Here is a 27,072-nt window from a genome sequence, read left to right on the forward strand (position 1 = left end):
GCAACAGGAAAAGACAAGCCATATTTTTTTCTTATTTGTTTGTTTGGGAGAGCATCACGTGGTGATGCCCATGGCTTACTCCTGGCTGTATTCAGGATTTACTCCTGGCAGTGCTCCGAGGACCATATAGATTTGCAAGGTTGTTCACATGCAAGGTAAGTGCCTACCTGCTGTACTATCATTCCAGACTCAAAAGTCATGCTATCTCTTACAATTATCTAAAGAGGAAGATTGTCTGTAATAATTTTATGTATTAAGAGCATTTATATATAGTTTATGAATATCATTTGATCTTCTCACAAATCAGCAATATATATGAAGGATTCCCTTGAAACAATACCTAAAAGAATTAAGAGATGGATTCAGGCTGCTGATATGGCTTAGCAGAAGAACACTTGCCTTGCTTGTGGAGGGGCTGAATTCAATCCCCAGTAAAAGAGGACTGAGGGATAATTTGAACTCAAAATGAAACCAGGCAAACTCCTCTGGGCAAGGGTGGTTAAGAATGTAAGGAATGTTCCATTTTGTTATCTTGTCCTTCCCAAAAATCCTACAGGAGGAAGATAGCTCTGAAGCAAAGCCTTAATCAGAATCCCTTTAGATATAGTGATAAATAAGAGTATGTGTCAGAGCATGTCAAAGGACTATCCACAATAGAGTTACTGACCACCTCTGTATCAACCCTCCTTTACTAAAATCAGATTTCTTATAGAAATCTTTTCTTTCTTATAGAAGAAGCTGCTTTTTATTACCTTGCAGGAAAGGGTTTTTTTTTTTTAAAGAAGTGTGCCAGCCATTTACAACCTGGCACTTTGTTAATATAATTTTGTCCACCACGGCTCGCTCACTAAAAACTTTTCTTTGTTTTGGGATTTGTTTGGGGGCTACTCCTACTCTATGTATGCTAGGGGCCCCTCCTGATAGTGCTCAGGTGTCCAAGCAGTGCTAGAAATCAAAACCAGGACTCCATATATAAAGTATGTACTCCAGTGTTTTGTGCCTTCTTCCCAGTCAATGTCTTTGTTTTTTAAATAGGGGTGATAACCAGTGGTGCTATGGGAACTTCAGTCCACTTTCCAAGTTGATTTGAAAAAAAATGGTACAGGCATGGTTCTTAGGTGTTTGGATCCAGCAATGCAGAGCTCAGCCAAGCACTGCTAGGGGGTGCTACTATGGTCACACAAGATACTGCTCAGGGGATCATGTTGTGCAATGAATAAAACTCAAGGCATCACATATGGTAGCCATGTACTTTACCTTAGCATTGATATATATCTTGCTTTATCTCTTGGTTGACTGGCACTTAAGATGGTAGTGGATCCTAGGATTTACCCTAGGAGTCAAAAAATATAATGCAGAAAAGCCCTCTGCGTTCCTGTGTTCATTGCAATACTTTTTATAGTAACAGAATCTAGAAACAATGAAGTGCCCAAGAACAGATTGTGGATAAAGAATCTGTGGTACATCTACACAATGTAATATTATACAGATTTTAGGAAAAATGAAGTTAGGAATTTGCTTATTCATTGATGAATATTGGAAGAGTATTATGCTGTGTAAAATGAGTCAGAGGGAGAGGGATAGACATGAAAAAACACACTCATTTGTGATATATTTATATTTGTGATATATATATATATATATACATATAAAACAATAGTATGGTAATAATCCAAAGACAGTAGAGACAAGGGCCAGGAACAGGAGGACCAGTCCACAGTAGGAAACTTGCCACAATAATGGGGGAATTCAGTTAGGGCAGTGAAGGAACCACTATGACAATGATAGTTGGAAATATTCACTCTAGACAAAAACTGAGTACTGAAAGGAGATAAAGTGATATGAATGATAATACTTTAGTAACAATATTGCAAACCATAGTGTCTAAAAGAAAAAAAAGAGAAGAGAAACGGTAAGGAAAAAAAGGAGAGGGGGAAATGAACAGATACTTCTCTGAGGAAAGCCAACAGATGGCCAACAGGCACATGAAAAAAAGATCATCATCATTAGAGAAATCCAAATCAAGATGACAATGAGATATCATCTTATAGTGAGGATGGCACATATCAAAAATAATGGAAACAATTTGTGTTGGCGAAAATGTGGTGAGAAAGGAACTCTCATTCATTGTTGGAGGGAATGCTGCCTGGTCCAACCCCTGTAGAAAACAGTATGGAGGGTTCTCAGTATGCTCAAAATTGAGCTGCCATATGATCCAGGAATCCATTCACATTTTGGTATCCATTCACAGGAAAGAAAAACATTCATTTGTGCTCACCACTAATCATTGCAGCACTCAGTATGATAGCTAAGACTTGGAATCAACCTAGATACCCAACAATAAACAAGAGGATCATGAAGATGTGGTACAGGTACACAATGGAATACTACATAGCTATAAGGAATAATACAATCATGCAATTTTCTGCAATGTGGAATCAAACTATAATATATTATTTTAATTGAAGTAGCCAGAAGAAGCATAAACACAGAATATCACTTATATACGATATTTAGAATAACTGCATAAAGAAATGCAGGGTTTAAATGGAAAATGTCTCAAATGCCCTTGGCCCCAGAATATAGCAAGAAAAAGAAAAGAGTGCAAGAGGAGAAGCACAAATATAAAAAGTTGGGGGCCAGAGGCCCTGGTCTCAGGTGCATTGGTGGTGTTAAAAATATACAGAGCTAAATACCCAAAACAAATTCACAACAATTGTATCAAGAGACCCACACTTTAATAATCAAAACTTAAAATGGTCCTGTTATACTGGCAGGCAAGGGGGCAGGGGTGGTGGTATGAGATGAACTCTGTGAACATTGGTGGAAGGAGGGACTAGTGGTGGGATTGGCCCTGATACACTGTATGTCTGAAACCCAACTATGAAAAACTGTAAATCACAATGGCTGTGATAAAAATAAATATATAAAAATAATAAAGTGGTAGTAGAACTAGACCTTTGGCTACATCTTTCAAGATCAGGCCAGTAATATAGCTGAGGGACAGAGCACTTGCCTTGCATGTATGAGGCCCTAGACTCAATTCTTGGCACTCCCATTCCCACACACACAAAGAAATTATTCTTGACCATCATATGCTCTAAGAAATATATACATTTTGAAATATAAATTTTATAAAACATTACTTACCTACACTAAAACTATATTCTGCTTTGTTTTGAAACTGAAAACAATCAACAGAAATTGCCTACATCCCAAGTTGGGGGTACATAATTCCTTCTTTTCATTTTAGGGTTTATGTATCTCTCTCCTCTCAAACTTCCTAAATCAAACTATTTTACTTTTTTAAATAATGGGTGATACGTAACTTGAACTAGCTATTCCTGCCCCTCCAGTTAGAGGGGAAAATAAGGGAGGCACCAGGACCAAACAGGCACAAGACTACTAAGTAGTAGGCTAGATACAGAGGGGACCACATATTCTAGCAAGCCTGGGGGTGAGGGAAGAGGATATGGGAAGTAGGACAAAAATGGAGGTGTAGGGAGGACAATTTGGTGATGGGAATCCCCCCTGATTTTATGTAAATATGTACCTAAAATATTATTGTCAACAATATGTAAGCCACTATGATCAAAATAAAAATTATATTAAAAAACTATTAGGAAGAAAAATATTGTAATCAGTAACAGATTAAAAGAGAACTGACTTAACAATACTAAAGTCGCTCATACTGTGATTACACCTCTGCATTTTAATAAAGAAAATATACCACATTAAAAAAATGGGTGAAAATTGATAAATATACTTTATGGATTACCAGTGAATTACAACTTACAATATGAAAATATCTGTTCTAAAGAATAGCAGTATACCAGAATATGAAAAGTGAAAGTTGCTAAACCTGACCATTTTGATAGGTTAATTACACCCACAATAGCATAAATAAATAATTCAGGGTGACTTAGGATAAAAAGTAAATATACAAAAAGTTCCAAGTGACATGGGTATTATGAAAAAAAGTGAATTTAAAGGAAAGGTAAAATATAAAAATAAATACTCAAAAAGATTGCAACAAATCTGTCAGTTCTCATATTTATTTCACATTCACTATAAAATCTTGACCAAAAATTAGTACAAGTTAACCAGTGTCTAATATTTTATACAGCACTGCTACTAATATCACTCTCTATTAAAATTTGAAGGTTAGCTATAGAGAATAGGGAAAACTGGGGGAAACCTTCAATGATTAGGTTTGGTACTGAAATGTTGTCCCAATCCTACTAGCTTTGTACTAAGAACAAGGCAACGAAACAGAGACTTTCTACTAATGCCCTTATCCTTTGCCAGCACTTGAAATTGGTTTATAGGGTAACTCCAAAGGGTAGAAAGAGAGAAGTTATTGTAAAATTACTAACAATTCTTAGATAAATTCTTCTTTAATCATAATGCAGAAATGTAAACAAATCAACATAAGACTACTGGGGTGAATCATGAGCGAGAGATAAGCAACTGGAAATGGTCAGGGAAAAGAGTATATTACTGATTATACTTAAGAAATAGATTTGATTACATTCTGAATTACTAACAGTCCTATCATTAAAACATAAAATTCCTTACATTGCTAGATTAGAAAAGAAAATTTCCAAGGGATTAGAAAATTCCTTCCAACTCAGAGAAGGCTATCATTATAAACTAACATCTCAACATCAAGAAACATTTTGGATTGGATGGTCTTTTAGGTGCCCACAATAAATCTCATTAGCAAAAATTCATAACAAAAATCACATACCACAAACCCACCTTCCAAATATCAGTGACTAGTCAACCAAAAGTTATTTTTGGGTTTGTTCTGGGGCCATATCTGATGAGGCTCAGAGGTTACTTTTGGCCTAAACTTAGGAATCACTCCTGTCAGGTTTGGGAGACCACAGGGATCGAACCTGGATCAGTTACATGCAAGGAAAGCACCTTATCTACTGCCCCATCTCTCTAGTTCCAGCCAAAAGTTCTTTGGTTTTCATTTTCAAAATACTGCTACCTTGCTTCATAGATTTCATGTATGTGTCAAAGTGTATCAAATCACACATTTGTAAGCATAGCATACTTATGTCAATTTTTGGATCAATAAATAATTTAAATTCTATCACCAGCTTTTCATCTCTGTAAACAAATGCTTTCATCCTTTAGATAAAAAAAAAGACTGACATTATTGCAGTCTATAGTTTTCTTTTTTTTTTTTCAGTCTGATATTTTCTGTCTCTCTTTTAAAATTATTTTCCCTTGGGTCACAAGATAGCTCAGAGGGAAGAAGTACATGTCTTGCATGCAGGAGGCCCTAACCCTTGGCATGACATGGTCCCTGGGGCACAGTTGCCCCTAGTACTGAGCCTGCAGTAGCCTCTGAGCAATTCTTGATGCAGCCCCCAAACAAAATAAACAAAAATACTATTTTACCTGGAATTCAAGTTTCAGTATAATCTCAGTTTTATCAATGAGCAACCATTAAAAAAATGATAGTAATAAAGTTCTATTGGGCAACTACATTTTTATGCTGCTGATTAAACAAACCAGTATTCTACTAATGATGCCATCATTGCTTTAAAATTTAAAAAGTGACTTTAAAATCTGCAGATTCCTTAATGATTTCTTTCTTTCCAGTAGCTAAGGTAATTCATTTCTAGGCCACACATTTCTATGTTTCTATTTTACGGTTCAGTGGTCATCGCCTTCCCTCATCCTTTATCCTGAAGCTAGCTGGAAAACAATCTGAAAACTTAATTAAGAGAAAGTGAGGAAAGCAACGAAATACTCACATCAGATTTAGAGGACATATTTTCCTCCACATCAGAATCATTGGGGTCCACAATATCATCAAAAGGTGGTAAAGTTGATTTCTTCTTCTCAGAGGGCTCATTTTCAATTTTGACTTTTCCCATCTTGACATGAGATTTATCTTTGATTTGTTTTTTGTCAGCAGAACAAGTGAGTATCAGTGGTGGTGCACTAGAAAAACTTTTAAATAAAGCCTCTGAGCTATTCTTTTTCTTTTTTTTCGCTGAGAGTTCTTCAGAATCTGAAATGGGGGGCCTTTTACTAGGAGCCTTCTTGTCTTGCTGTCCACTGCTGATAGTGAGTAAGTTACTGTCTGGTTTGGGCTCCTTAGACATGGGTTTCGGTTCCTTGAAGGCCATCTTAGGAACAATTTTTTCTTCTTTCAGTGGTTTATTTTCTTTGGGTTTCTTAGAAGATTCTTTGGAAGATTTGGTGTGATCCCTGGAAGGTTCTTTGAAGGCACTTTTATATTCTCGGGAGTCTTTAGAAGGTTTTTCCTTGTGCTCCTTCATTAATTTGTGAGGCTTTGAAAAACTGGTACTGCTGCTGCTGCTGCTACTGCTGCTGCTACTGCTGCTACTGCTGCTGCTACTGCTGCTGCTGCTGCTGCTGCTGCTACTGCTGCTGCTGCTGCTGCTGCTACAACTGCTGCTGCTGCTGCTGCTGCTGGTATGAACGCTCCTGTTAGGATCCTGCAGAAAGCGAGACCAAAGGGAACAACTCAAAATGCAATAGCAACCAGGGCGCCAAAACAAATTCGCCTGTGCTTGATTGACCTAAAGTGAGTGCTCGCCTTGACAGCTCTCAAATTTGCTTCATGGAAACCAGCAAGCACCAGAGAACAGGTGGGCAAGGGGTATGTGAGACATGTAGTGAATGAGAGCTACTCTCATGGAGGAATTTAATGAGGCAAGCTGCTTTCTTAATCATGAGAAGCCTGGTGTTCTAAATATTTCATTCAACAAATGGTCACTAGAGCTTGTCTAGTGCAAGATATAAAGATGAAACACATTACCTCCCCTCCGCCCATATCTTAATAACTGTGGCATGTCTAGGATGCACGGTAACTGTAACTGTCACCTATAAAAAGTCATGGCCATAAAAAGAAGGGGAAGTAATTAATTACTTTGGGAGGTATGGGGGCGACAATTCAGAAGTTTATAAAGAATTAACATGGGAGTTAGGGTCTAGTGAGCAAAGGGGAAAGACAAAGAAAATAATTAAAAAGTATTTGGAGACAAGAAAAGATAACAAACTTGAAGGATCATATAACAATGAAGGATTAACAATGAAGAATTTGGAGAACACCATCCAGCTACAGCAAAGGAAGAGATGGAAAAAAGAGCCCAAAGATTGAGGATGTAGCTTAAGAATAAAGTACTTGGCTTCTACTTTTGAGGTTCAGGGTCAGATCCCTGGTGGAGGAAGGGAAGAAAGGGGGAAGGTGCAAGGAAAGTAAGAAAGAAGAACAAGAAAAACAGTTGAGGGTCAAAATCAAGAAGAAAAAATATACAATTTGAGTGAAAATACAGCTGATTAACCTCCTCAGTTAAAGATAATGTCTCACATCTATTAACCAATTAAAAAAAAATCTAGGGATGGGGATGTGTCTCAATAGTAGAGCACCTGCCTTCCATGTGAGGCCCTGGGTTTAATGACCTATACCACAAACAGAACACCAAGCCTGTAGAAGCTTCAAAATACTACAAGGTACAGACAAGCACGAAACATCAAAGACATACCGAAGTAAAGATGGCACCAAATGAACTAAAAAGTCTAACAATTATTGTTGTGCAACCATGAGGAAATTAATTGTGGCTTGTAACACTTCAAATATGTTCATTTTTTTTCATTCACAGAAACACCTCAGAATATAAAGCTTACATATATTATTTAGAAATTAAATCTAAAGTCATAATTGCTATATTTCTGAACCTCAACTATTAAACAGAAATTCTGGACATGATCAAATCTACCTCAATACTAAAAATAGAGCTTTCCTTGAGTGTTTCTCTACACAAAGAACCAAAGACAAATGAATGTTCAAATTTTCAACTAGAATTTATATATTCAGGCTTTTTCTTTTTTTAAGAATTGCATGGAAGACTGGAAAGACAGTGGAGTGAGGGAGGATAAGAAACGCTATGAATATGGTTCACTCTGCTTCAAAAACCAAGTATTCTATATAATTCCTTGAGCACCATGAGGGATTATTCCCAAGCAAAGAGCAAGAAACAGCTCCAGAAAACTGTCATATGTGGCCCAAATTCCCCACGGGGGAAAAAAGTGGTCAGGATTAACTCCAGAACCTCATACATGCAAGGTAAGCATTCTACTTTACCAATGAGCCATGGCCCCTATGTTTACATGGTCAGTCTTGAGAGTCAGCTTTAAGTCAACACTGGTGGTGGGATTGGTGTTGGAAAGTTATTCATCTAAAATTCAACTATATTAACTATATTAATTTTGGTGCCTTAATATTTTAGAAAAATAGAGCAGAAAAGCAGTAAAAATATTTTTAAAATCCACAAGTAATAAATGGATTTCTTTTTAAAAAATTCACCCCTAACTCACCCATTTACAGGTCAATGACATATAAACCAATCCTATTACCCTTACATATCTAGAAATTTCAGAAAAGGCAGGAAACTTTGGCTATGCTTTTAACAATTAACAACTTACTCATTGGTACAATTTAAAATAAAAGCAAAAAATTAACCAGGTACATGAATAAACAGAAAATATCCAAAATAAAAACTTATTGTACTGGGTCTGGAGAGGTGGTGCTAGAGGTAAGGCGTCTGCCTTGCAAGTGCAAGCCTAGGATGGACCACGATTTGATCCCCTAGAGTCCCATATGGTCCCCCCAAGCCAGGGACGATTTCTGAGTGCATAGCCAGGAGTAACCTCTAAGTGTCAAATGGGTGTGGCCAAAAAAAACCAAACCAAATCAAAACAAAACATTTTACTATTAATGGGAATAAATATTTTTTTACATTGCTAAATGACAAGTGACACCTACCAATGACTTATTTTCTCAAGTGAGTATTTGGTTTTAAAATTCTGAAACAAATAGGGCTTGAGAGGTGGCTCAAAGGGCTGGAGCTCCTACTTTGCGGTGGGTGGGGGAGTCTATGGTTCAATTCCCAGCACCTCATAGTCCCTGAGCACTGCTTAGGGAAGCCCCTGAGCACTTCCGGCTATGTTGCCCAAACAAAGAAACAAAAATATTCCAAAACTGGTAAAACTGCCAAGCAAGTGGCATGTTTTAATATACTTAACTAGATAATTCTTCACAAAACATTTAAATCTATAATTTAAAAGATTGCTAAAGATAGTAATCATATTACTGAAATGATATTATTTTATAAATTGTATTAGAAGACATTTCCTGGCATGTTAAGCAATATTATAAATAATTAAAATAAGGCACAATGGACAAAATAAATTAAGAAAGAACACTTTGAAATAAAATATCCTTGAAGATTTTTTTAAAATGGATTTGCTAACTCATTGGATACAGTGCTTTGAAATGGGTATTCTAATTATGACCCCAGCATACATAAGCATTGCTGTTTAGTATACAGCTAATATTTAACATACCCATTTTTTCAAGTGTGATAATGAATTTGTTAGTCATTTTATAAGTGTTTTTATAAATATATTTTATAAATGTTTTATATAAAATATTACTAAATATTTTATATACTTTTACAAAACAACACAAATTTTAACCTCCAAATTTTCTAATGTTAAGTACTAAAATACCTTCCATGTGCTGAAAGAGGATAAAGTCACACGCATAGCACTCTTTCATTAACAGTAGGGCAAACCACAATGTCAAAAAAGAAAGTGTGTGTGTGTGTGTGTGTGTGTGTGTGTGTGTGTGTGTGTATTTGCGTGCACGTGAGTGCCCCAGAAGAAGGCAGGGAAAGGTAGGTGGCAGAAAAAGAAGATAAGGGAGAGTGAAAGGGAAACTGAGGAAACTGGTTGTGGAAAATGTGTACTGGCGAAGGTTGATGCACATTGTATGACAGTAACTCAAACATAAACAATTTTATATGTGGAAAAAAGATTGTATTATGAATAATCTAGTAACCATGATATATAAATAAATAAAACTTCCAGGCCTGGTGGCTGAAATGGCTGTTAAAAAAATACCTTCCATGATATAGAGAAATAGCTTAAAGAGTAGGAATTCATGCTTTGTATCCAAGAGCACTAGGTTTGATCCCTGATAGCACATAGACCTTCCTCAAATATCATCTGAAATGACTCCCAAGCAATAAGTGAATTATGAAATAAATGAGGTAGCTTCTAAACCAAAAGATAACAATAATTTCTAGCATTCAGAGGGCTGGGTCAGGGATACAGCTATAAAGTCCAAGCACAATACTTTGCATGTGAGAGGCCAGGGTTCAATCTTGGAGCAACTCAGAAAGAGACATCTGAGCAGAGTACTGCACCAGATGAGCACTGTACCCAACATCTGAGCACTGCACCCTTAACACCACACATAGAAAAAAACAAAAGTATTAAAGAATAGTGAATAAAGAGTATTAAAGGGGTAGGGTATTGAGGGTTTTATAGAGTTCTTTTATTATTTCTTTTGAAAATCCTTTTGCAGGACAAACTAGGATTCTTTTTCTTATTGGTTCATTGTAATAGAACCCAAGACCTTACACAGGCAAGACAAGTGCTCAACTGCTGATATACTTATGTACCGGGCTACCCAAACAGTGCACAGTTCATAGTTGTACATGGCACATATCCTTGTGCTATATAGTAAGTTTACTTTCTTGCATTAATTACATATGCATGATATAAAGTACAAAACTCCAGAAATTTTATAACCTTTTATCACCATATTGGTCTAGTATTTCACACTCATTGACACCTTTCATCTAGGCATTAAATCCTAGTATCATTAAATCCTAGTGACCTTTTCCCCACCACCAGTTCTTTTTCCTTCTTTACTTTCTTTCTGTAAAAGTTTTTGGACACCTTTTGAGTCCAGAGGCCTCTGAGGCCAATAAAGACTAGATCAGCTCAAAAAAGAAGTTCTAGACAGCAAATTGAAAGAAACTGCCTGGTTATCTCTTTTCTTATTGTACATATGCAAACTAAGAGGTCAATTTTTATGAAAAGTAAATTTAGTCAACTTGATTTAATTTAACAAATTCAATGACAATTAGTTGGTAGAAATGGGGTGAGATCAAAGAGAAAAATATTTATTTTCCATCAAATTCTGCTTCTTGTTTTAAAGTTTGTGTATTTTCACCTGTGAGTTGGAAACTGACCTTTTCTAATATCTGGCCACAATTTTGCTAGCTAACATTTCCAGGCTTTCTTCCAGATATGAGAACTTTAATTATGTAAATTTTAAATAAAGCACAGAAGCTTTTTGATTGTTTTACTCTAGGCAGAGCTCAAGGAACAAGAATGCAAGAGAGCTTAGGATCAAACCAGATCAGCATATACAAGGCATATATTCTACCTGCTGTATGTCTCTGGCCCCAAGCCTAATGTTTTTGTTCTTATTATTTTTTTACAAATAATTAAATTATACCAGCCCAAAAGCTGTCACCTAAGGCTGTTGTTGATAACCTGGACTACATACTTAACATATTATTATAATATCACAGTTATAATATTGATAACAATTATGTTTTTCATATACAGTTAACTGCACCGTTGCACTTCACCATTGCCAAAGTGCACAAAAGCATTCACCCCTGTTTCTTTGGGAGGAGAAAGGGCCAGAAGTGACTCATGGATATGCTTGTAGGACCATCTGCAGTGTCAGAGATCAAACAATGGTTGGCAGTAAGCAAAGCAAGCACTTTAACCCCTGTATTCTGACTCTATACCTCTGATCTTACTTCTGCAACTTCTAAACCATCTCTTCACCACCTCTGCCCTTTTGTAATACAGTTTTGCAATCCAAGGCCAATGGCTTATCATCATTCTACACCTCAATTTTCTGGCTTTGTTTCCCTAATAGGATAGTGGAGTGAGATCTTTTTACTTTCACTTTTGTGTGTTTGAAAGAGGAAGGAAGTGAAGGGTGGTGCACCAATAGTACACAGAGGGTATTTCCAACTCCAAATCATGGGTCCCTGATCAGAAATCACGTGGTATCTGAAATCAAACTTGGAAAGATAAGCATTGTTCTGCATATAAAACATTTGCTCCAGCCTTTTGAGCCAGTTTCTTTGTTCCTCAAAAAGGTCTAAATAAATAGGAGCCAGAGATATGGCTTAGTGGCAAAGTGCCTCCATTGCATGCATGAGACCTGGATTCCATTCCAGCACCACAAAATAATAATTTAAAAAATGATGTTCTAAGACAATTCAGAGTGATTTTATAAAACTTTCTCTGATGGCTGCTTTGAGGATGGGGTCCACCATCATCCAAATCCTTGTTTTCGTATCAAATAAGATCTTTCTCAACCCATATATATATATACAAGAATATTTTCTATAACTGCACTACAAATAAAAAATAATTAAATATAAAAAAATGGTTTTTATTAGATAGAACTACTTTGGGAAGGCGCTGTGTGGTGCAATAAATGGCAAAGTTCAAATGTATGCCATCTGATTCTATGTGAAAGTATGAAATAAATGTAAAACAGAAGCTTACAATATCAGAAAGAAATTGATGAAGAATAAAAATTTCCTATCCTATCTCAAATATACCAAGGATCAAGTCACTGGCATTAAAATTTTTAAAGAACTATTTATGTTGATGTAAAAGCTACTAAGCAGCATAAGATTAATTTAGCATCCAATGTGAAGTTTATGTGTGCTGTATAAATCAAATGATTTTTCCCCTGAGACTAATTGAGACAAAGTGAATATCAGTAACACAGAAAGCATGTGTGCAAAACTCAAATCTCAAACATTTACTGGTTCAACAGAAATACATATATTTTGCAGTAATTTTGTCACCATGCATTTAAGTTACCATATTTTTTCATATCCTCATATTCTCTTGGATTCTTCCTTTTCTTAATTTTCTAAAACAGAATTGGATCTTTGATGTTAATCTCTTCTAGTACTTCTTGCTATAAACTGTAGTAAACAACTTAAGAAGAGACTATAATTGGGGTCTGGAATGATAGTATAGCAGATAGAGCGCTTGTCTTACATGCAGCTGACTCAACCTCAACACCTGAGTGCTGCCTGAGAGCAGAGTATTTATTCCTGAAAACAGAGCCAGGGGGAAGCTCTGAGCACCTCTAGGTGTGACCCAAAAACCAAACCCTCCCAAAAAAGAAAGAGGCTATAACTATAAATAAGGTTTTCTGATTCTCTGTGGCCCAAAATTTCCATTTTTCTAGAATCATGATAACTCCACACGCTCAATCATCTTGTTAGTTTTAGAATCCATACTGTCTTCTCTGCTGTCCAAGATTTTCAGATCATATACTATGTTGTGAATGTCATCTGATTATGAACAAATAAACCTTCCGCAACTGTTTTTGTCATATAAAACCCAATAAATTTTATCCATGTGGCAACTTAAGAGATATAGAAGACATTAAAGGGGTTGGGAACATTCAAAGCCTGTGCCCTACTTATTTGATTGCAGCTCCACAGACACCCTGAGTACCACCAGAATAACCCATAAGGTCCCCAAGCACAAGCAGGGTTACCCAACAGTGCCCAGAATTTTAGGGACTGATCAGTACATTATCTTGATCAGTACCATACCTTGGCCCTTTTATTGAACCTTTAGACATCCATCCACAGCATCATTGTTCCCAGAATGCATCCCATGTCACCAACCCTATTCGCCAACCTGCCAGTATAACAGGCCCATTTTAAGGTTTGGTTGTTAAAGTTTGGGTTTCATGATTTCATAGTTGTTGACTCTGACTTAAATATTTAGTTCTGTCCTTTCTTTTTTTTTTTTTTTTTGTTTGGTTTTTGGGCCACACCCGGCAGTGCTCAGGTTACTCCTGGCTGACTGCTCAGAAATAGCTCCTGGCAGGCACGGGGGACCATATGGGACACCGGGATTCAAACCAACTACCTTTGGTCCTGGATCAGCTGCTTGCAAGGCAAACACCACTGTGCTATCTCTCCGGGCCCACTTCTGTCCTTTCTTAACATCACCAATGCACCTGAAACCTCCAACCTCCTGGTGCCATCCCTCAGCTTTTCATATTTGTGTTTCCTCTCCTCTACTCAATTGTTTTCCTTCTCCTTGCTGTACTCTGGGGCCTAGAGTGTTCTAAACAATTCTCATTTAAACCACTTAATCAAATCCAATCATTTTACTTCTCTTCAACTAGTCTGTTTTAGAGGTGGTGCATGGGGGCCTAAAAAATGTGATATTGAGATTATATTCTCTAGAGGGAGGACTTGCTGTGTTCCAAGCAAGACTCAGAAGGTTTGATAATCAAAATGCATAGGTGTGGCCAGCTTTCTGGATCCCAAGAGTTTTGGGGGTGAGGAAGGAGACTTTCCTCTGTGGTTGGGGAACACAAGCAAATAAAAAGAAAACCAGTGTTTAGAAATTGAGCTTCCTTACAACCCAACATTTAGGAACCCATATATACCTCAGAAACCCAAAAACACAATGTAGAAAAGCTCCTGCATCTTTATGTTCATAGCAACACTTTACAATATCCAGAATCTGGAAACATCCTAAATGCTGAAGAAATTGTGGTACATTCTACATGATAGAATACTACTATACAACTGTTAGGAAAAAAATGAAGTCATGAAAATGGGTTATTCATGGATGGATATAAAGAATATTATGTTGAGTGAAATGAGAGAGAGGGAAAGAAATAGATATAGAATAACCTCACTCAACTAGGGGAATTTAAATAAAAAGAAATATGGTGGAGTGGAGGGAAGGGAAGGGAAGGGAAGGGAAGGGAAGGGAAGGAAAGGGAAGGGAAGGGAAAGGAAGGAAAAAGGAAAGATAAGGAAAACCCTAAAAATTGAGCTCCCTTATGACCCAGTAATAACACTTTTGGAAATATACCCTAGGGACCCAAAAACACAATGCATAAGAGGCATCTGCACTCCCATGTTTGCTACACACTATTCACAATAACCAGAACCTGGAAACAGCCCTAGTGTCCAAAAACAGATGAGTAAATAAAGATGCTATACATCTACACAATGGAATATTACATAGCTGTTAGGAAAAATGAAGTCGTGAAATTTGTTTATACATGGATGAATAAAGAGTATTACACCGAGCAAAATGAATTAGAGGGAAAGGAATAGACATAGGATGATTACACTCATTTGTGGAATATAAAAAAATAAAGATAGTAAGTTAATAATATCCAAAGACAAGAGAGATGAGAGCCAGTAGGACTGGTTTATGGTAGGAAACTTGCCACAAAGAGCAGAAGTAGGCAATTAGAGCAGAAAAGAGACCACTATGACAATGGTAGTTGGAAATTATCACTATTGACAAGAAGTAGGTGCTGAAAGAAGAGAAACTGATATGCCTGATACCTTCATTAACAATATTGCAAACCACAGTGTCTAATATGGAAAAAAATGAAGAGAAAGGGATAGAAAGAAGAAATAAGGAAAAGAAGAAGAAGATGAAAGAAAGAAGGAAGAAGGAAGAAGAAAAAGGAAGAAGGAAGAAGGAAGGAGGAAGAAGAAGAGAGAAGGAGAAGGAGGAGGAGGAGGAGAAGGGAGAAGGAGGAGAAGGAGGAGAAGGAGGAGACGGAGGAAAAGGAGGAGGAAGAGTAGAAGAGAAGGAGAAGGAGAAGGAGGAGAGGAGGAGAGGAGGAGGAGGAGGAAGAGGAGGAGAAGAAGAAGAAGAGGAGGAGGAAGAGGAGGAGGAGGAATCAGGCAGTGGAGAGGGCAGTGAATAAATACTTAAATTTATCATAACTATGAGCAATGCTGATTGATCCTAAATTTATTTTTTAAAGGGTGCCAGGGATCAAACTCAAGGCTTCACATTGGCAAGCTCTATTGATGAGTTAACTTAACTAGTCTTAAATTCCTAATTTATGAACCTATCATTTGCTACGTTACTTAAATTTCATGTATTTAAAATGAGGACTATTGATTAGAACTATATTATCAATATCATCCATTAAGTTAAAGTTGATAAATAAGTTTAAAATCAAGAACCAATATATTAAATTTGTATGTATTAGAATCTAACATATGTTAAATATATGTAATAGGTTTCAACATAGCGAACTTCACTACAGTTCTACTGTTATTACTACCATAGACAAACCCAGGAAAATTAAAACTTATATAACACAATTATAAAATATAAAATTATATAAGAGATAATTTCTATAATATATTCTATAACATATAACCCATATTAACATATGTAAATTATATATGACATAAAATTATATAACACAATATTTAGGGGAATTTTGGAGAAAGAAATAATCACTACAGAATTAAATCTAAGGGATTTAACAGCAACTCATATACAATTAAAAAGAATCATTGAACTGGTAGATAGATATGAGCAAATGACCAGGATATTCACAAAGATAAAATGGAAAAATATATAAAAGGCTATGAGGAGACATAGAAAACAAACCAAAATAAATACCTAACCAGAGGTTTATTTAAATATTGTAATGCATTGGCTGAGAATTTCAAAATAATTTGTCACTATGAACTCAGTATCAGGATATTATAAAAGTGATATACACATATAAACTAAAGAGAAACTTACTCCTAGCCACACTACAATAAAAATGAATACTACCAAAGACAGAAAAGCAATAAGAAACAATAGATGACCTACTAAATAAAAGAATGAGCAAATGGTAGCATGTAATAGCCAGCTCATACAAATGAATTTCGTGCTATTTTTAAACAAGACCTAATAAATATTAAGTACACAATGTGCAAGTATAAAAATATCAAAAGAAGAATATAAAATAAAAACTCAATATTTCATAATACCACATATTTTATAATGTAATTTGTTTACTTGTTTTTTTGGTTTTTGGGTCACACCGGCCACGCTCAGGGGTTACTCCTGGCTCTATGCTCATAAGTCGCTCCTGGCAGGCACGGGGGACCATATGAGACACTGGAATTCGAACCAACCACCTTAGGTCCTGGATCGGCTACTTGCAAGGCAAACACTGCTGTGCTATCTCTCCGGCCCCTCAGGAGCAATCTTAGTCTGCTTGTGAGGTAACCCCTGGTGGTACTGAGGGACCATATGAAGTACAGAGGTAAAACTATGGTCAGTTGAATGCAAGACTATACTATCAGTCCCTTATCTGTGTTCTTGAAATAAATGTTTTTCTCATAGCTAAGATGGTGAAAATGTTTCATTATTGTCTTTAGCACCATGTGCAAAGATCAAATCAAAATGGAGTGTAGATCTTGATATCAGATTTGAAGCAATAAGGTACACAGAGGAAAACATAGGCAAAACACTTCATGACATGGAGACTAAAGGCATCTTCAAGAAGGAAACATCACTGTCCAAACAAGTGGAAGCAGAGATAAACAAATGAGACTACATTAGACAGAGAAGCTTCTGCACTTCAAAGGAAACAGTAACTAGAATACAAAGGCTATCTATGGAATGGGACAAACTATCCACCCATTATTTATCTGATAAAGGGTTGATATCTAAGATATATAAGCTACAACAGAACTGAACAACAACAAAAAAATCTTCTAACCCTATCAAAAAATGGGGAGAAGAAATGAAGTTATTTCCTCAAAAAAGAAATACAGATGGCCAAAATGTTTCACCATTCATCAGGAAGATGCAAATCAAAATAACAATGAGATTTCATCTCACACCACAGAGACTAGCACACATCACAGAGAACAAGAACAATCAGTGCTGTTCACTGCAGCACTATTTACAATAACTAGAATCTGGAAGCAACCCAGGTGCCTGAGGAGATGAGTACCTAAAGAAACTGTGGTATATCCACCCCAGGGAATACTATGCAGACATTAGAAAAAAATGAAGTCATGAATTTTGCTTATACATGGATGGGCATGAAGACTATTGTGCTGAGTAAAATGAATCAGAGGGAGAGGAGTAAATATAAAATAATCTCACTCATCACTGGGATAACTGGGATATAAGGAAAATAAAAGTGTGGGGGTGATATCCAGATATAATAGAAATGAAAATCAGGAGGATCATTCCATGATAGGTAGCTTGCCACAAAAAGCAGAGAATGCAGTTAGAGTAGAGAAGGTCTAATATGGAAAGGACATTCATGGCACCCTTTCATTTTCAGAAATAGAAACCCCAATGCCACAAAAAAGGGGGGGGTGGGGGTGGGTAAAATGCCTGCCCCAGAGGCAGGTGGGAGAGGGTGGCTGGGAGAGAAGAGGACATCAGGGAGAAGGAGAAAGGAAAACTTTTGACATTGGTGGCAAGAAATGCACAATGGTGAAGGTTGTTATACATTGCATAGTTGTAAATCAATCATGAACAATTTTATCTGTAAAAAAAAAAAAACCCTGTATTATGAACAACCTTATAATAGCCATGGTGTTTAAATTTAAAAAATCACCTTCCACAAATACGAACAAAAATTTAATATTTGTGGATGGTTGTTAAACTTGTGATATGGAGAAAGATTTTAACATTAATGTTAATATTTGGGAAAAAAAACCATTATTAGAGGAAGCACTGGCATCATAAACTGAAGCAAAAGGAAAACTACAAAGGTATTTTTAAAGCTGTAACAAAAAATTAAATAAACTCCATAAAAAACTAATAAAATTCAACATTTTCCACATAAGATTAACTAAATAGAAGAAAAGGATAATAGGAAATAGAAAATAAATTGAATATTTTTGAAAGCACACTACAGATTAAACATATAAAAGTATTCTAGTTTTTTTTGTTTGGTTTGGTTTTTGAGTTTTGGTTTTGTGGGGTTTTGCTTGGATTTTTTCTTTTGTAATACACAGGAAAGTAAATTAGGAAAACAGTATTTAGCAAAACTAGCCTCCCCCAAAATATTAAAAGCAGAATAGTTTTTACTGAAATCAAATAAGATCTTCCCACATAGAAAATATTAGACCCACAGTTGTTGTTGTTTTTTTTTTTAATTAATTGCTATGAAAACAGAGCAACAGTACAGTTTGTGTCCCCGGCACCAAATATGATCCTCCAAAGAACCACCAGAATACAATCCTGAGCACAAAGCCAGAAAGGGCCCCTGAGCACCACTGGGAGTGGCTCAACTGTCACCCTCCCAATAACAATAAATTAAGTGCTAGAAAAAGTCATTCCAATCTCACGGAAACTCTTCCAAAATAGAGATGAAAAGGTTTCCTTTTATGCAGTGAATTTATCAAAACAACCAATCTCACCAAAGATAAGAGAAAGAAACCTGTAGAATAATTTAACTCAAAAATATGGGGAGATAGCTCAAAAGGCCTGAGTACATGTTTTGCAGGCAAGAAGTTCTAGGTTAGAACATCAGCATACCATTGTACTCTGAACACTGCAGAGCCCTGATAATTGCACCAGAAATAGCTACAGAACATGGTTGGGTGTGGCCCCCAAACACTCAAAAAACACATATACAAAAAAATTAAGGGTATAAACATTTAGAACCTGAGAGATACTACAGCACATAGGGGAGTTGCCTTGCCCACAACCAACATAGGTTCAATCCCCTGTTCGCTTTAAGATCCCCAAGCCAACCAGGAGTGATTCCTGAGTGCAGAGCCAGGAACACCACTAGGTGTGGCTCCCAAAATAAAAATAATTAAAAAACAAACTATTAGCACAAACAGTCCACTTGTAGGTGATTTAAAAAAAAACTTTATAAAGCAGAAACTAAGCTGGGTTTATTCCAAGAATGCTTTGTACTGTTTTCTTTTGTTTTGCTTTGCTTTGTTTTGGGCCACAACAGATTGTGTTCAGTGCTTACTCCAGACAGGATCACTCCTAGAAGAACTTAGATCAGCTACATGAAGGCAAGTAAATGCCTTACCTGCTGTACCTTCCACCCCATGCCAAAAATTTAAGAAGAGTTTAAAGGATGAAATGGACATTAAGAAAACAACCCCATTCACAATAGTGCCACACAAACTCAAATATCTTGGAATCAACTTGACTAAATATGTGAAGGACCTATACAAGGAAAACTATAAAACTCTGCTCCAAGAAATAAGAGAGGACACACGGAAATGGAAACACATACCCTGCTCATGGATTGGCAGGATTAACATCATCAAAATGGCAATACTCCCCAAGGCATTATACAGATTTAATGCTATCCCTCTAAAGATACCCATGACATTCTTCAAAGAAGTGGATCAGACACTTTTGAAATTCATTTGGAACAATAAACACCCTCGAATAGCTAAAGCAATCATTGGGAAAAAGAATATGGGAGGAATTACTTTCCCCAACTTTAAACTGTACTACAAAGCAATAGTTATCAAAACAGCATGGTATTGGAATAAGGACAGGTCCTCAGATCAGTGGAATAGGCTTGAATACTCAGAAAATGTTCCCCAGACATACAATCACCTAATTTTTGATAAAGGAGCAGGAAATCCTAAATGGAGCAGGGAAAGCCTCTTCAACAAGTGGTGTTGGCACAATTGGATAGCCACTTGCAAAAAATTGAACTTAGACCCCCAGCTAACATCATGTACGAAGGTAAAATCCAAATGGATTAAAGACCTCGATATCAGCCCCAAAACCATAAGATATATAGAACAGCACATAGGCAAAACACTCCAGGACATTACAGGCATCTTCAAGGAGGAAACTGCACTCTCCAAGCAAGTGAAAACAGAGATTAACAGATGGGAATATATTAAGCTGAGAAGCTTCTGCACCTCAAAGGAAATAGTGCCCAGGATACAAGAGCCCCCCACTGAGTGGGAGAAACTATTCACCCAATACCCATCAGATAAGGGGCTAATCTCCAAAATATACAAGGCACTGACAGAACTTTACAAGAAAAAAACATCTAACCCCATCAAAAAATGGGGAGAAGAAATGAACAGACACTTTGACAAAGAAGAAATACACATGGCCAAAAGACACATGAAAAAATGTTCCACATCACTAATCATCAGGGAGATGCAAATCAAAACAACGATGAGATACCACCTCACACCCCAGAGAATGGCACACATCACAAAGAATGAGAATAAACAGTGTTGGCGGGGATGTGGAGAGAAAGGAACTCTTATCCACTGCTGGTGGGAATGCCGTCTAGTTCAACCTTTATGGAAAGCAATATGGAGATTCCTCCAAAAACTGGAAATCGAGCTCCCATACGATCCAGCTATACCACTCCTAGGAATATACCCTAGGAACACAAAAATACAATACAAAAAACCCTTCCTTACACCTATATTCATTGCAGCACTATTTACCATAGCAAGACTCTGGAAACAACCAAGATGCCCTTCAACAGACGAATGGCTAAAGAAACTGTGGTACATATACACAATGGAATATTATGCAGCTGTCAGGAGAGATGAAGTCATGAAATTTTCCTATACATGGATGTACACGGAATCTATTATGCTGAGTGAAATAAGTCAGAGAGAGAGAGAAAAACGCAAAATGGTCTCACTCATCTATGGGTTTTAAGAAAAATGAAAGACACCCTTGTAATAATAATTTTCAGACACAAAAGAGAAAAGAGCTGGAAGTTCCAGCTCACCTCAGGAAGCTCACCACAAATAGTGATGAGTTTAATTAGGGAAATAACTACATTTTGAACTGTCCTAATAACGAGAGTGTATGAGAAAAATGGAGAGCCTGTCTAGAGTACAGGCGGGGGTCGGGTGGGGAAGAGGGAGACTTGGGACATTGGTGATGGGAATGTTGCACTGGTGATGGGTGGTGTTCTTTACATGACTGAAACCCAAACACAATCATGTATGTAATTAAGGTGTTTAAATAAATTAAAAAAAAATAAAAATAAAAAAAAGAAAGAATTTAAGAAGAGTTTAGCACGGCCAAAATGCTTATCCAGTTTCACAATAGCAGATTAAAGGAGAAAAAAAAAAAAAAACCCCATCAACTCATTTTAAGAGGTACTAAAATGTGTCAGGGAAAATAAAAATCGTGCAAATTTTAAAACATCAATAAAATGATAAATTCCCTATCTTGACAAAAATGGAATCACCAAAATGATATACAGATGACATTCTAAATGATATATTCTTAGAATTGATTTTATATATCCTTTTTATTTATGTATATATAAATTTTTAAAAATATCAAAAGTATCTTACTATTTTACCATTAAAGAAGGCCTCAATAAACTGAGATTAAATTCATGAATAACAATACTCATTATTAAAAAAAACAATACTCATTATTTATGGACTGAATATAATTTCAATCCAAATCCTAGTAGAGTTTTCCAAAGAACATTAAAGAGTCTAATTTCAAATAAAGGGGGAAGAACCTGCCATGCTATAGAGTAAACCTCATCATAAAACTCCAGCAATTACGACACTGTGGTCAGGCCACAGAGATCAACGAACTGACCAACAAAACAGACATAAACAATATACCTCCCAGAAACACACACACACACACACACACAAATCTGACTTTTACAAGGGACGCATAAGAGATTCAGTGGAAAGCACAGACAACTCAATAAAATGTTCTGGGAATGATTTTCTATATAGGAAAAAATTTAAATTAGACTCTTACCTCATACTATACATAAATCAATTCCAGATGTTTGAAAATATATAAAATGTTAAACAAATTTCTGAAACTTGTTATAAAAAAGATTATATGGCCTTGAGGTGTAAAATAACATATTCAGAAGAACACAAAAGAAATTATCATAAAATATCTCACCACATTAAAACTAGAAACATTCTATTAAAAGATACGATGAAGTGAAAAAGCCACAAGCAGGTATGTTAGGAAAATGGTATCTACAGTGACTATAACCAACAATAGATTCACAGGCTACAAAGATAGTTCAAAGGGCTGAAGCACATGCATTGCATGTTGGAGGCCCAATTAGATAATCCACATTGCTTGATCCCCTGAGCTCAGCCAACAGCAATCCCCAATCACTGAGCTGGGGAATAAATAGCCCACAATATTACTTTAGTGTTGCCAAATATCAAACAAACAAAAAGGTCCTTTTCCTTTATTGAATAAAATAAGTTTCTATCTTTAAAATATAAAAAGACTTCCAGCAAATAAGTAAAATATGCAGAAAATATCACTATTTTACAAATAGACATGAATGACCACTGAAAGTATGCTTAGACTCCTAATGTATCAGTAAGATACAAAATAAGACAAAGCTAAGATGCTTTTTTTATGCTTACTAACTAGGCAAGTCTGACTAGAAAAAGGAATGGGATCAATTTGCACATTATTGATTTAAGGCCCCAAATTATTAAATTATTGTAGTTTAAAAGGTGCATTTTCTTCATTACATACATATTAACATAACTGAACACACTAATGAAAATGTCTATTTTTAATAAGGTACATTTTCTTCGTTGCATACGTATTAATGTAATTGAACACGCTAGTGCAAATGTCTATCTTTTTTGTACTGTAACCTGCAGTGCTGAAGGCTATTCCTGGTTTGGTACTGGGGATCAAGAAGTGGTGGAGACTGAACCCAGGTCCCCGCAGTCAGAGCCTATGCTCAGTGGACTTAGCTATTTCTTCTGCCTTCAAAATTATTTCCAGGGGCTGAAGTGATAGTACTGAGGGTAGGATGCTGGCTTTGCACATGGCCAACCAGGGTACAATCCCTGACTTCCCATATGGTCCTACAACCACTACTAGAGTAATTTTAATTCCTGGGTGCAGAGTCAGGAGTAATTCCTGAGCAGAGTGTGCCCCACTCCAAATTTATTTCAGGTGTGGGTGAAAGAGAGAGTACAGCAGAAAGGTATATTTACCTTGCATGCAGCAGACCGTAGGTTGGATCCCTAGCATTGTAGATGATATGTAAGCCCTTCAAGGAGTGGTTCTTAAGCACAGAGCCAGGAGTAAGCCCTGAACACAGCCAAGTATGGTCCTAAAACAAAAATTATTTCTATCCTTCGAAAAAAAAATCCCTTCATGAAATTTTTACAAATGTATGCTTTTTTCCTTTCCTTCTAAATTTAGCTTACAGTTGTATCCTATCAATCTCCAATCTTCCCCATGTTTAGAATAATGGGCTTACTCATATGAGAAGCATAATATATATTTCCCTTTGAATAAATTTGTACATTTGTTGAGCATTTACTATTTAGTAAGCACTCAAGAGTGGCACTAGATCCAATATTTTATAGTTTAAGTGATTACATTACATTACATGTAAAGTTAACGTTTCTCTTCCTGAACCACACATTCCAAAAGTGACCAGGTAGGGCAATGAGAAGAAGCAATGAGTCAGCACCATCATGCCCAAATAAATAGCAAAATCTATGCTGGGCCATGGAAAGTATCAAAGGAGCTGGGAACATTTTTGTTAGCAAAGATTAAAACTTATCCAAGGGCTGATCATAATGCATCAAAAAAACAAACAGAAAAAAAAAACATAGACATTAGATTAAAGGGATTCCCAGTGGCCAAATCAGGAAAATTTAAGCATGAAAATTAATAACAATAGCAATAAACTATTCTCATTGAAAGGAGTACATATAATTAGACTGGTGAGATAATTCAAAGAACTGAGTACATAATATGCACATTAGAGGTTCAACTTTCATTCACTATATGGTCCCCTGAGCTCTAGGATCAAGCAACAAGAATTAACTCCGAGTAGAAAGTAGTACCTGAGCACTACTGGAAGTGGCTGAAAACAAAACACCAAAAATATGTATTCATGAATCTAAAATGATATGAAAAATTCAAGAACTGGAGTTTGAGGAAGAATATTTATATTTTCTCAACATACCTCTCAATATAATATTAGTTACCAAAAAAGATTAAAAAACAATTTTAATCTTTTTTGAAAACAATTTTTTATTACATCAGGATATAATTTAAAAAAAAGGTCTCAATGGTAGAGCATTTGCCCTATATGTGTGAGACACTGTTTCACTCCTGTCACCACAAAAAAAAGAAAGAAAATAAATAATATAAAAGAAACTTAGAGTAAGAAATCTCACAGACACCAGTGAAATCAAGTAATCAGAATGGGCAGGAGGTGCCATGTATAAAATCAACCCAGGTACATTCCCCATGACACCATATGGTTCTTCAACTCTTATCAGGAATGACTGCTGAGCACAGTCAGGAGTAAGCCCTGAGTAACCTCACAACAGAATGGTAATAGCATATGATAAAAAGTATTATCATGCTATTAGATAAAATAGGACATCATCTATAATATTCCTGCTAGAGATAACCTAGTCATGAGGAGTTATCATAAAAGCCCAAATTGAGGACCAATTAGAAAAAAAAAATGGTCCTGTAATCTCAAAAGTTCTCAAATTCAGGATCTAACTCAAAAGGCAAGAGCATATGTTATGCATGTGGGAAGCTAAGGTTCAATCCCAACCCATATTCCTCCATGCCTAATACCATTAGGAGTGGCCCTAAACACTGAACCAAAAATCAAAATCAAAATCAAAAATATTTTTAAAACATTTAAAACAAGGTTTCACATTCAATAGAAATCAAAGACAGACCAAGGAAAACAGCAAGCAGTTGAAAGAGACTGAAGGCACACAATAATACAATGCATTCCTAATACTATATGTGATTCTAGACTAGATCTTTCACTATAAAAATAAAAGGTATTATTGGCACAATCTGTAAAATTTGAATAGGATCTGAGGAGTGAGTTTGGTGATGTAGCCATGAGAATTCATGGTATCTTTGTTATATAAGAGGTTGTCTGCAGAAAATAAATACTAAACAAGTTGCTTTCAAATAGTTCAAGTAAATAAATCTCTCTACATACAACACTTCGATAAACAAGAGAAATTTTTCACATTATGAACAGATTAACATAGAAAGAAATGAAAAATGTCTCAACTGATGCACTGTGTATTAAGCAACCCTGGAAAGGGATTCAAATCAGACTGACCCAATGAACGAATCTATTCAATTTATTCCATATGGCTCTCAAGGATTCTATTATACTGAGTTTCCTAAATTGGCTATATATTTGCTTTGTTTTGTTTTATTTTTTTTAGGGGCCACACTCAGTGGTACTCAGGACTTATTCCTACTTCTATGCTCAAAGATCAAACCTGGTGGAGTTTATAGGACCATATGCAGTTCAGAGAATTAAATGGCATCAGCAGCATTCAGGAAAAGCTCCTTAAAGCCTGCTATTATTTTGCCAGACCAATAGTTTTCTAAGTGTACTCTAAATACCATTCCAAAAGGAAACAAGGCTTCCTTCAAAAATTATACTTGTGAATTAAATAAATGACTTGCTGAAATCTGGCTTTCAAGATGCCAAGTAAGATTGAGTCTGTATCACACACAAAACCCAAGAAAAACACAAACCACACAAGCTCTGAAGTCCATACATCTCTCATCTAATATTTATGGCTTCTGTTTAAGATAGAGGCTATAAATTGTAATATAAAGTCAAATATGTATTTGGAAACAAACCATTTATGACTTTTTGGGGGAAAACTGTTTCATTTGGTAGGATGTGTTATAGAAACAAGATGATTATCCATAAAATTTACAGACTGGCTGTAAAATGAACCTAACAGATTTACACACACCAAAAAAAAAAAAAAAAAAACAGCTTTTTTGAAGGAAAAATGCTGTTTTTTGTGCCATTCTTGGTCATGAGAAGCCCTCAAAGTCTATTTGAGATGAGATAGGGGAGGTGATCCAATAATAGTGTTTTGACACACCACCAAAAGAGCTCAGTGCCTTAAAGCAATTTTGATATTTCTCTCAAAAACACACTAGAAAATTCAGAATGGACAGTAGAAGTTTCTCATTGTTTTCTTTCTTTTTTTCTTAAAGAAACTAAGCTAAGATATCTTATTTCCCTGTCAAGATAAATTCTACCAAGGAAGGCCCACTACTGCCATGTCATTGACTTACTCCAAAGACAGTTTTATATCATCAATGCATACTGTAATATTAAATGTGACTGGTCACAACAGGTACTCAAACATCTTCTGTTTGCTTTATGAACCACACCTGGCAGTGCTCAAGGGTTACTCCTGGCTTTGCATGCAGGAATTATCTATATGGATTGCCAAGGATTGAATCCAAGTCTGTTGCATGCAAAGTAAGCTCCCTATCTGACTATCACTCCAGCTCTAAGTAATCAAATATTTTAAGACTATTAATATTTTTTCTGGATAAGAGAACAAAAAAGTA

General features: G+C 36.1%; 1 protein-coding gene across 1 annotated transcript in view; it reads right to left on the reverse strand.

Annotated features, from left to right (window-relative positions):
- The window catches only part of MLLT3 (MLLT3 super elongation complex subunit), a 329,526-nt gene that overhangs the window by 88,255 nt on the left and 214,199 nt on the right, over positions 1-27,072 (reverse strand). The window contains exon 5 of the mRNA XM_049769366.1: positions 5,775-6,485. Within this exon, the coding sequence (XP_049625323.1) occupies positions 5,775-6,485 (711 nt within the window). The remainder of the gene's footprint in view (positions 1-5,774; positions 6,486-27,072) is intronic.

Source organism: Suncus etruscus, chromosome 1 (genome assembly GCF_024139225.1).
Source record: "Suncus etruscus isolate mSunEtr1 chromosome 1, mSunEtr1.pri.cur, whole genome shotgun sequence".
Classification (NCBI taxonomy): Eukaryota; Metazoa; Chordata; class Mammalia; order Eulipotyphla; family Soricidae; genus Suncus; species Suncus etruscus.